Consider the following 12,543-nt stretch of genomic DNA (forward strand, 5'->3'; position numbering starts at 1 on the left):
AACCGAATGAACAGAGAGGGTTGGGCCACAAAAGCCCTCAGCACACACAGCTGAGACCCAGGGCTTGGAGCTATAGACACAGAACCACAGAGACTCCACCACCTTCCTCAGAGCTCCTCAATCTGGAGCGTTGCCCAGGCCATCTGGAGGATCAGAAAGAGTCCAGTCGTGACAGGTAGTTTTATCTGGACAGCAGCCACTGCTGTAATGAAACTCCCCTTAGCACTTGCCAAATTCTGTACATCTCTGGTTCAGCTGGGAGCTGGTACCCCTCCGTGTAAGTCTGCATTCGCCGGCTCCAGACCGTTAGCATCCTTAAGAGACAGGAGGCCGAGATGTTTGGGGGCACAGGGCACTTGGGACCACAAGGAATCTACCCAGATATTCCCTGAGCACTCACCTATCACAGCCTTGTTGGTGCTGGGACCCAAGTCTGAGCTCTGCTAACAAAAAGGAGGGCATTGCCCATAGCATACTGAGGTATTTTTTGATCGTTGCTGTTTCGTTTTTAAATTCTCTCACATTCGTTACACGTTTTTATCGAGCATCCACCGTGCTCGATAAATAAATGAAAGAAAATTCCCTGCCATCAATAATAATTATTGAGTGCTTACTCCATACCAGGAATTTCTCTAAAAGCTGTGCAGGCAGAAAGACATTTAAAACTCACAGCAACACTGCAAGGTAGGTACCAGCCTTGTCTCATTTCACAAAAGAAGAAACTGAGGCACAAGAATGTTCATTCATTCAACAAATGCATCACACACACACACACACACACACACACACACGTATATATATAAAGAGAAAGCAAACGTTCTATGCTAATACTCCCAATAACTAGCATGTTTACAATTGGAGCCCTAAAGTTTAAAAAACAAAAATCTTAACCATACACATTTACATACATTTCTGCTCTTTGTACCATCCCCACTAAGAAAGGCATTTTTTAGATGGTGAAATCTCAGAGACGTTTAAGGGATTTGCACAAGGTCACACAGCCAGTCGTGGCCTGCCTATCAGGGAAATGCTTTCTATAGAAGGACCAGAACAAGATCCTCAAGGTACCTTTCAGCTTTAGAACCCAAGCGATCAATTGCAGGGGGCTTTCCTCTCCCACCCTGGCCCCTTGTCCCCTCATTGGGAGTCTACCCGTCACTCCCAGGTCCCTTCTAGCAAAAATCAATTGTTTTCACCAGTGCGAAGTAGATTTAGAAATCCCCCGCCATCAGGAGGTGAGAAGCAGCCACCTGGCTTCAGGGTCACCTAGCTTCGCCTTAACCATCAGGGTAGAACGTCCTCATGAAAATCAACACAGTGGGGAGGCCGAGTGCTCCCCTGGGAGGGTCACGAAGGCAGAGCCACCACAAGAGCACGTTTGCGTCCCCTCCTGTGAGAGGCTCAGAGCCTCTGCCTGAGAGCCCCAGGGCGAGCAAGTCATCCCTACAGGGAGGAAGGAGGACGGGCTTCCAGGGAGCTGAAAGCCATTTGGGAGTGAAGATGAGCAGAAGGGAAGCTAGGGACAGGATACTTGGCCCCAAAGCCAGTGTGCATGAAAGCAGCAGGTCTGGCTTCTTGTGCTGCTTGTAAGTGCATTCTGGAAGCTTCTGAGAGGTCCTCAGAGTTGGTGAGGTCAGTCTTCCAGGGGACCCGAGGCCTGGTTGCCCATCCCAGCCCTTCCAAGGGGTTTTACTGCCCTGGATTAAACAGTGGTAATCATTTTAGGCCAGAAGCAAACATATTAATGCCAGATGCCAGCTGAGGGGACACTCCAAGAGTTGAGTGGGTGTCCTGGTGTAAGGTTCAATGCACCCACCATGCTGATCAGTTGTGAAGACCAAATGGATTCAGCTTAAGACCTTCAAGAGGGGTTTGTCCAATCATTGGTTTATTCAGGAAATATTTGTTGAGTATCTACCGAGTGTCAAGCATCATTCCTTGTTGCTGGGGTTACCAAGGGGAATAAGGCATATCCCTGCTCAGATCTCTGGACAGACCAACAGATGCATGACGAACCACAGCACAGGGTGAGGACTGGGGCTGAAAATGAGCAGGAGAAAGAAACGACAACCCTGCTGGGACCAGGACTGGAATAAGAAGACCATCGATACTACCAAACCCTTGTTTGAGCCGTGTGACCATCACCGAGTTATTTAAACTCTTTCTGCCTCAGTTCCTTGTCTGTAAAATGGAAATAAAACCAGTTCTTTCCTTGGAAGTGTGTTGTGAGGATTAAATGTTAATCTATATATAGTACCTACAGCAGCACCCGGCACATCCTGTACACCTTTGGAGAGTTGTAATTATTAAATGTTCACTACGCTCGATGGACCTAGAGATGGTCATACAGAGTGAAGTAAGTCAGAAAGAGAAAAACAAATATCATATAATATCGCTTTTATGTGGAATCTAGAAAAATGGTACAGATGAACTTATTGGCAAAGCAGAAATAGAGTCACAGATGTAGAGAACAAACTTGTGGTTACCAAGGGGGGCTGGGACAAATTGGGAGATTGGGATTGACATATATACACTACTATGTATAAAATAGATAGATAACTAATGAGAACCTTCTGTTCAGCAGAGGGAACCCAACTCAATGATCTGTGGTGACCTAAATGGGAAGGAAATCTAAAAAAGAGTGGATATGTGTATACGTATAACTGATTCACTTTGCTGTACAGCAGAAACTAACACAACATTGTAAAGCAACTATACTACAATAAAAAAATTTTTTTAAATGTTCACTATGCACTAGGTCCTGTTCTAAGTTTTACATGAATCCATACCTACATGGTTGGGACTCTTGTCAACCCTATTTTATCGGTGCGCAAGGAGGCACAAGGAGGTTGTGGGAAGAGGTTGCATAGCTTATAAGCGCTGGGGCCGGGATTTGAACCCAAGCAGTCAGGCACCCAGTTCTATGCTCTTGACCTAATAAAATTCTGCCTCAGGACCCCACCATGCTGACCCAGCACGGGAAGGGGACAGTTGAGTGGGAAGTCATTCCAGAAGACATAATATTGGAGCTGGTCTTTGGTGACAATTGGTATTTGTAAGGAGTTAGGGAGGTGGAATAGAGGTGTGTCGCTTGACGTAGGGTTCAAGGGCATTGATTTGGGAGTTAGAATCCCCAGTACACCATTTGCCAGCAGTATAACCTCCAGTGAGTTGCTAAGTATCTATGCCTCAGTTTTCTCATGTGTAAAACAGGGATCACTATTCCTACCTTGAGAGGCTGTTGTACAGATGAAATGAACTCAAGCACTTCGGATGTTCTCTGGCACATAACAAGTGTGCAGGAAATGGAGGCTATTTCCTCCCAGCTTCACTCATCTCCTGCTGCCTTGCATCCCTCTTATTTTCATCCTTTCTCCCTCCTGCCCCCGATGACCCACCCCCATTCTCTTTATGGGACATTGGTAGTTAGTTTCACTTTGTCTGGCTTACTTTGTTCAGCAAATACTCTCTGAGTTTTCCTCATCCCCTCTGGGACCTCTTTCACCATTTCCTTTCCAAGTACCTCTTCCTATGTCCATTCTGAAACACTGATGTTTCTGTGGGTACCACTGTTGGTCATCTCCTCTCTTCCCACTCTACATACCTGGGTAATCTGTGCTTTCATATACTGACAAATCCCAAATTTGTATGTCTGGAGCAGATGACTCTTTTGAGCTCCTGACCCACATTTCTAGCTATCACCTCTGCTGGGATGTCACAGTGCTACGTGTCTAAATTGGAACCATCCTTTTTATCCCCAAAAGTGCTCTACCTCCTGGTAACCCAATCTTAGCAACTGGCACCACCACCCATCCAGTTGCCCAAGCTAGAAACTGGGAGTTGTTTTGGAATCCTCTTACCATTCCACCTCCAGATCTAATTAGTCACCAAGTCTTGTTGATTTCACCTCCTTTGACACCTTCCCCTTCTCTCCAGCTCCACTGCTCCTGCCTGGTTCAGGCTCAGGCCATGTCTTTTATAGTCTTGGCAGGGCTTCCTAACAAAACTCCTTCTCACCAGCCTTTGCCCTCCTTTAATCCATCCTCTACATCACGGTTGACAAACTTTTTCTGTAAAGGACCAGATAGTAAATATCTTAGGCTTTGTGACCATAGGATCTCTATCACAACTAAGGAATTCCACCATTGTATGCAAAAGCAGCGGCAGACAATGCATAAATGAATGATATGACTCTGTTCCAATAAAATTTTATTTAGAAAAACACAAGCTGCATGGATTTGGCTCATGAGCCATAATTTGCCAGCTCTTGTCCTATATTGTGGCCAAAGTGGTCTAACAAAACTAAGGGCACGTGTCATTCCTCTGTTGAAAATCTTTCATTGATCTCCAGATGCTGTCAAGATAAAGTCTAAGACCCTTAATAAGTCTATTATGTCCTCTGTGATCTGGTCTCTTCTTCCTCTTCTTCTTCTCCTTCTCCTTCTTCTTCTTCCTCTTCCTCTTCCTCTTCCTCTTCCTCTTCCTTTTCTTCTTCTTCTTCTTCTTCTTCTCCTTCTCCTTCTCCTTCTCCTTCTTCTTCTTCTTCTTCTCCTTCTTCTTCTCCTCCTCCTCTGCCTCTTCCTCCTCCTCCTCTCCTCCTCCTCCTTCTTTTCCTTCTTCTCCTTCTTCTTCTCCTATTTATCACATTACCCATGCTTCAACTTTTTCCAACTGCTACAGATCCTAGAGTATATTGTGAATTTTTTCCATCTCTGTGCTTTAAAGTTGCTGTTCCTTCTGCCCCCAAATGTTCCTTCCCTTCATTTATTTAGCACACTGGCACTCATCCCCCCCAAAATCAAGTTAAGTCTCATCACCTGTTTGAAGTCTCCTATCCCACAACTGGAGAGAAAGAGTACTTCTTGTGAAATGTATTTCACTGACAAATTGGGAGGTCTTTGATGATAGAAACTATGTCTCATTCATTTCACATTTTTGATGGCTAAAGGAACCCTCATTTTCACTGTACATAGGAGGAAACTGAGGCACAGGAAACCCATGTTACAAACTCAAGGTCACATAGCAAAGAAGACTCTATACTGGAATTGAAACCTGGAAAACACGGATCCTGAGTCCAAAACCTATGCTCTCTCTACTTCACTTTAAAAGTCAGAAAGAAAGATCTTTGTCCAGTGTCTACTTATTTCATAGCCTGGAAATAATATCACTAGGTTTTCTCCATATCCTTGAAAGCCTTTAGCAGTAGAACAGGAGAAACAGGATTCTGTATGGCTCCTTCAGAATAGACTATGTGATCTTTCCCTTTTCTCTTACTTTCAAGTCTCTGGGCAAGCTGATGAATGCAACCCATAGGTTCCAAGTGTTGCTGCTGCCTCAACGCTCTAAAGAGACTTCTTGGAGTTCTCTAACTAGTTGGGTGGGTCCTCTCCTTCTGTTGGCTCACTTTTCTGGTCCCTTCTGTGAGCATCCTTCACAAAGTAAGTCATTCTGCAAATAAATGAATTTTCCCACCCTATCAGGTGTGCTCACAACACAATGGACAATGAAGTTCATGGTCTGCATGGTGATCCATTCTCATGTCTCACGCATTACTGTACAGGGAGTGCATACTGCACTTTGTGGTAAGGGTATGGAGTGATGTGAAAAGACTAAAAATAGAAACACAGAACTCAAATTTACCATTTCTTTCTGAAGAAATAACCCAGAACTGCCTTGATTCCCATTCAGCAATGGGATAAATGCTTTTAAAAAAATCCTTCAAGTTTTGATGCATTTGCAAGAAGGAAGGCAACATCGTACTTTCAGGCACTTGTTTCTTAAATTCAAGCTTTCAAGGATGTGTGAGAACTGACCTTGATCTCTAGGCCTGTGGTTTTCTATCTGAGCTCTGCAGAGTTCTAGGATTGCTCTAAGATCTCCAGGAGTTCTACAGTGAAGTATTCTCTACTAATTGTTGAAAGTTTACACTATGTCCTCTTGAGTTCTATGCTGGGTTCCAGATAAAATTTCTGTTTTAAAAAGTTATTCTATCTTTGGTCTCAGCAGCAGAAGTGAGATGATGAAGGGAACGTCATCGTTTGGAAAGCGTTGGAATAAGACGCACGCGTTGTGCCGCTGTGGCTCTAAGGTCTACCACCTTCAGAAGTCGAACTGTGGCAAATGTGGCTACACTGCCAAGAGAAAGAGAGAGCATAACTGGAGTGCTAAAGCTAAAAGACGAAATACCACCGGGACTGGTCGAATGAGGCACCTAAAAATTGTATACCACACATTCAGGCATGGATTCTGTGAAGGAACCACACCTAAACCCAAGAGGGCAGCTGTTGCAGCATCCAGTTCGTCTTAATGATTAGTCATGCAATAAATGTTCTGGTTTAAAAATCAAACAAACAAAAAAGTCATTCTACTGCTTATTAGAAAAAATTAAAAATTAAAACTATAATATTCAAATTGACAGTTTAAATTAATGGCTCTGGAATGTACCTAGGGACCAATTTGTAATAGATCTGCTGATCACTAGTTTTGTCAAGAAATAACTGCGGAAGCAAATAAAAATCTGGAAATATTTGCAAGATGATTGAGCAATAAACCCGCTTTTAGCTTTCTATGCCATCCATCAGGTACCACATGCCACCCATCAGGAGCCTCAGCACTTTCCTCTTGGTCACCTCCTTGGTTCTGGACCCCTTGGCCTCACTCATCCTGGCACTATGCTCCACCCTCCCACTTCTCCCCTTTCTGCCTCTCGATGCTTACTCACATTTGAGAGTTGACATCTACACTTGATCTTGATACTCAACTTAGTCTTCCCAGAGTCACAGCTTTGGCTCCCCTTAAACATGATGCAGGCTCTCTTGGCTGCCTCAGGCTGCCTTGGATGACATGTATTCTGGGTCCACTTAACCCATAAACTTTACCCTATAAATTAACACCGGAGGGGTCCCATGCAGCATAGCAGCTCATGAGGAATAGTAGCCAAAATATAAATAAATCTCAAAACACATGACACCAAGTTCCTACTAAAGAAAGTTATGGAGTTAAAGTTATTAATTCAACAAAGATTAACTGTGTGCCTGTTATATGCCACACAATGAGCTGGGTCCTGAAGATTTAGAAGCTATGGCCTCTGCCTACAAGATGCTCACGGTGTAGTAGAAGAGACAGCATAGGGCATAACTATCTGTGAGACACACTGAAATGTGACAAAACAAGCCTTACAGAGACACAGTCCAAACAGTTTGCCGTAATTGTAGACAAACATTCACAGTCTGGTGCCTACTCTCCTAGCCTTATTTCTTCTCCCTTTCCCAGTGCTTCCTGAGCTCTAGCCACACAAAATCCCTCCCTTTCCATGACCTTTCACAAGTCTATGCATTTGCCCAGGCTCCTTTCTCTGCTGCAATTGCTTTCTCTGCATCCTTCCTCACTGCCAAGTTCTCTCTCGCCCATCATGTAACTCATAGGTGAATGTCTCTGACAGCTAGCAAGTCCTTAATAAATCTGAACAAATAAATTAAAGGCCCAACTCAATTGGGCCTTTCCGTGAAACCCTCCCTGATTTTCAGAATTAGTCTGCCGCCTTCTCCGTAATCCCACAACCCTTTGTTCACATCTTCATCAAATCTTTTAATAAGCTGTACTAAAGTTATTGATTTCTGTGTCTCATGTCCCAACCAGCAGTTCCTTAAGAGTAAAGATAAAGTCTTAGATGTCTTTGTATAGATCACTCACTTCCCTAACACCCTTACCCCTTCCCTGGAATTATCACTGCCTGATAATGTATTTTCTGCTCAATAACTGATTGATAAGGCAATAAATATAAAAATGAATGAATGAGTCATGGGTATAAAATATCACGCAGGCACAAAGAAGAAATGATTCATTCTTACTAGGGATATCAGAAAAGGCTACATAGAAAAGATGGCATAAAAATTGAGCCTTGAGGAATTATTAGAAGTGCTCCTAAAAAAACAAGAGAGAAGAGGACACTCCTAGGGAGGAAAGGGTGTGGGCAAAGGTAGGGAGGAATGAAAGAATGTGACAAATTTGGGGAATGATGACTACATTGATCTGGCTGATGGCCCCTCTGAGGAGTATAGATTTTATCATGGGTCAGTGGAGAGCCACCGCAGGGGAGTGACACAGTCAGACGTGCATTCTAGGAAGATAAGTGTGGGCTAATAATAGGCGAGAGATTGGAAGCCAGGTGACCCTTCGGAGGCTGTTGCACTTATCCTTGTCTACAGGATGGATGGAGAAGATCTGGACTAAGACCGTGAGTGTGGAGGTGGAGAGGAAGGATGGTTTAATAGATCTTTAGGAAATGACTCAACAAGATCTCTAATTTTGCAGAAAAAAGAAAGAAGCCCAGACACAGAGAGAAAGGAACTGATGAGAATGTGAATTAGAAGAAGCAGAATCAGATCATCAAGTGATCTGAATGGCCAAGGCAACAGCCCTCCCAAAGGAAATGGTACAAACTCAGAAGTCAAGGAAATGTTATCGTGAGCAGGGAACCCAACCAAGGAAAAATTCACTCCACGTTTTACAGGAGTTACAAGACTGGTGAGGAAAGCTGGGTTCTTGGCTGAGGTTTGTATTGAGCTGATCACCAAGAGCAACACGTGCATGACTAACAACCCCATAATAGGCCCTTCCTTACGAGCTGTAATGGGAGCTGTGCTGACAGATGTGACGGGTGTTCTCAGCAATCCTTGGGGAGTGACAACTGCAGAGCTCACACACAAAAACAGGTGAGACTCACTCTTGAAACATCCTAGCTGTTGTTGTGTAAGCACGCTGGGTTCCTCAAGCATCCTGAACGTTTTCTTTGCCCATTTGGAAGGGTGATCCTAATATCTTCTTAGCTGTGAGATCTTGTGAGAGCCTGACCTCCCTGCTGGGGCTCACTTTCCTTATCTGTAAAAGAGGGATAACAGTACAAGCTCCTTTGAAAGGTGATAGTGAGAAATTGATGAGAAGCTAGCTTCTCAGTAAGCTAAGAAGCACGAATAAATGTTCGGGCTTAGTAATACAAGCCAAGAACTGTACCTGGAATTTATTTCTCCATATTTCTGAGAAAAATGCGGTCTGTTTCTGTATGATTTGCGCAAACCATCCAAAGGGTTAGCAAAAAAATGTTTTTCCTGATAGAGAATAATTTCTTCTTTTAAAAGGGAAGTGATGCTCTGCTAACGGCAAATACATCAAAAAAGTTGAGTGTGGTCTTCCTGATGCCACTCAGAGACAAAGGAGAGCCACCAGCATCTGTGATGACTCTGAATCAGCAGAAGGCAAATGGAGCTGACCATGAGGCAAGGAGAGAAGGCTTCTGCAGCACATCCCTTCTCAACAGGTCCCAAAGGAATCCACCAATGGCTAGCTACATTTCTGCAAGAGCTTGGAAAATAAGATGGGAAAGAACAGCTCAGTGTCTCAAAATGTGCCACCTCTGATTAAAAATTGATACCTATGGGGAAGAATTCCAAAAATGTAGACTAGAGAGAGCTGGAGACTTTTTAAAAAATTATTCACCAAGTTGTTTTTTCTTTGTGACAGTATCTTACGTTTAAAGTTTTGTTTAGAAAACACTTTCACTCTCTTTGTTCTATTTAGTCCTTGCACTAAGCTGTGGAGATGGATATATTTTTTTTTTAATTGTTTGCTTTTTTTTAAATTTATTTATTTGTTTTTTTATGGCTGTGTTGGGTCTTCGTTTCTGTGCGAGGGCTTTCTCTAGTTGCGGCAAGCGGGGGCCACTCTTCATCGCGGTGCGCAGGCCTCTCACTATCGTGGCCTCTCTTGTTGCGGAGCACAGGCTCCAGACGCACAGGCTCAGTAATTGTGGCTCACGGGCCCAGTTGCTCCGCGGCATGTGGGATCTTCCCAGACCGGGGCTCGAACCCGTGTCCCCTGCATTGGCAGGCAGATTCTCAACCACTGCGCCACCAGGGAAGCCCGAGATGGATATTATTGATAGTGTTATTATTCCCATGTAAGGGCTGAAGAAACTGAAGCTCAGAGTGACACAGAGTCGCTAGCAGGACTGTGACACCTGACTCTCAGCTCACCCTCTCCGTGTACACAACCCAACAGCAAGCTCCCTGAGTGCAGAACCATGGCTTCTATTTCCCTTAGTGCCTAACCTACTGCTCCAAATAGACACTCATGAGTGCTTCCTGATTAAACTATCTTATTTGTTTGTATATGTAGTCATTCCATGCATATGTGGTGGGCACCAAATAATGCTGCTGTGGATAATGAATAACTCATATGCAATCTAAACTCTGCTTGAAATCTGGTAGGGGAGGGCATGAGGAGAAGAAAAAGCAAGAGTCCACAACCACTTTGGATTCAACCTATAGGAAGAAACACAAGCAGAAAACAGTATTTGAAGAGACTGGCCTAGTAGCCAGTGAAGGAAGAATGTTTTGGGGATAACAGAGGGGGCCTTAGTCCACTTCCTCTAAGCCAGTGTTTCTCAAACTGGCGTGTAGCAGAATCACCTGGAGAGTGACTGAAAAATTCAGAGGCCCAGGGTCCTTGAAGTAGGATCAGGCCTGGGCCTTGATATTTTACCAGAGTTCTCCAGGTGATTCTGACACTGGCCAAAGTTTGAGGACCACTGTTCTAAACAGACTTTTCTTAGGGATGAAGCTCAATAGCCGTGACTCTGAATTTTCTCTGCTTCTTCCCTTGTGTGATAAAGGGGATGAGGTTTCCTCTGGAGGTCAGTGGTTGACCTCTGCCCAGTAGGAGTACTGCCTATGTATGAATTCACAGGACTTAGTCAAGGTTGCCAGTCTCTAGTTAGGACTTGAAGAGGAGAAGCTGGCATGGGATGAAGCTCTCTGGTACCCCATCACCAGTGGGAAGGATATTGTTCCAGCTACATGCTCATGACGCCTTCCCCAACACACACTTTTGCCCTTTAAACAAAGTTTCATTCAATGAACACTGACGAAGCCACTACCATGTCCCAAGAACTGGGTCAGTCCCAGAGGGCAAGCAGGCAAGTTCCTACTTTCAAGGGCCTCCCAGGCTGATGGGAGAGACCAGAGCCCTGTGGAATAACATGGTAAATGCTGTAAGAAAGGTGAGAGCCTGTGGAGGGAAGGCTAACTCAGATGGGGCCAGGAAAAGTTCCCAGAGGAAGTGACATTTGAAAAGTACAAGTACACCAGGCGGGGAAGGGGAAGCAAGCTCTCAGGAGAGAAACCAGCTGGTGGCAAGGCCAGAGGGCTGCCCCAGGCCAAGCAGGGCTAACAGACTTGGTGGCTGAGAGGCAGGGTGTGGAGGACAGAGAGGAGGAGAGGGGGGCCAGATGTGAAGGGCCTGGAAGGACAAGCAAAAGAGTGGAGGTTTCATCTCAACAATCAAGAGCCTTCCCTCTTTGTTACCTTCCCCTCCCACTGGTTCTGTCTGCCTTATGTCTCCCCTTTAGGAGGCTAGAGAAGAGAGATAAGCAAAGGAGGAAGGCAGGGGGTGCAAAGGGAAAAAGGAGAAAGGAGGAGAGGAAGAGAGACATTCCAGTTCCTTTTTGTTGACCCCACCTTGAAATGCTGTGGCTTGTGTCTTATAAAGAACTAGAAATTTAATGATTTCTGGCTTCACAGGAGACGTAGTGCTGAACTCAACCCAGGAGGGCTGGGCTCAGCTCTGGGTGGCACAGCTTAGTAGAGCCTAGAGTAGTGGTTCCCAAACTCTTGACCTCAAGGGTCATCCCTTGCCCGCCATGGTTTTATATAGGCTTGGAGCATCTGTTGATGGAGAAAATATAAAAGGAAAAAGAAAAATCTGTTAATTCAGGAGAACTCTAAGGTAAATTTGTATTCATTCTATACAATAGTATCCACACACTTGAGAGTTCATTAATGCATAATAACCTACAACAAAAGGCAAATAACACACATAGAGAAATATCTGTAACATATACGATAGGCCAAGGGTTAATGCCTTAATATGTAAAGAGTTCTTACAAATTAATAAGAAAAAGACCAACAACCCAATAGGAAAAAAAAAAAATGGATAGCAAAGGACATTTGCAATGGTGTTCGCAGAAAAAGAAATACAACTACCTTAGGGGACTTCCCTGGCAGTCTGGTGGTTAAGACTTCACCTTCCAATGCAGGGGGTGTGGGTTCGATCCCTGGTCGAGGGGCTAAGATCCCACGTGCCTTGCGGCCAAAAAACCAAAACATAAAGCAGAAGCAGTATTGTAACAAATTCAATAAAGACTTTAAAAATGGTCCACATCAAAAAAAAAAAAACTTTAAAGAAAAAAAAAGGAATTACAACCTTAATATCTCTCATAATGAAAATATCTCTATATGAAATGCCATTTCTTTTTAACCTGGTAGAGTAGCAAAGACTAAAATGTTTGATACTTATAGAGTAAAAAGGATGTGTTGAGAAAACACCACTTTCATTCATCACTGGGAAAATGTAAATGGGAAAAAATTATTTGGAGGACAATTTGACTATATCTATCAAAATTTAAAATATACTCTAGTACAGAAATTCCACTTGTAGAAATGTATGCTACATATAAAATCACACATGTTCACAAAGTACATCGAATGA

The 12,543-nt window shown here is 43.9% G+C and overlaps 1 protein-coding gene across 1 annotated transcript; it reads left to right on the forward strand.

Moving 5' to 3' along the window:
• Positions 1-6,016: 6,016 nt before the first annotated feature.
• On the forward strand, positions 6,017-6,307 carry LOC133098294 (large ribosomal subunit protein eL37-like). Its single transcript, XM_061201069.1, has one exon. The coding sequence runs from the start codon at positions 6,017-6,019 to the stop codon at positions 6,305-6,307; it is 291 nt and encodes a 96-aa protein (XP_061057052.1).
• The last annotated feature ends 6,236 nt before the right edge of the window (positions 6,308-12,543 follow it).

This window comes from Eubalaena glacialis, chromosome 9, assembly GCF_028564815.1.
Source record: "Eubalaena glacialis isolate mEubGla1 chromosome 9, mEubGla1.1.hap2.+ XY, whole genome shotgun sequence".
Classification (NCBI taxonomy): domain Eukaryota; kingdom Metazoa; phylum Chordata; class Mammalia; order Artiodactyla; family Balaenidae; genus Eubalaena; species Eubalaena glacialis.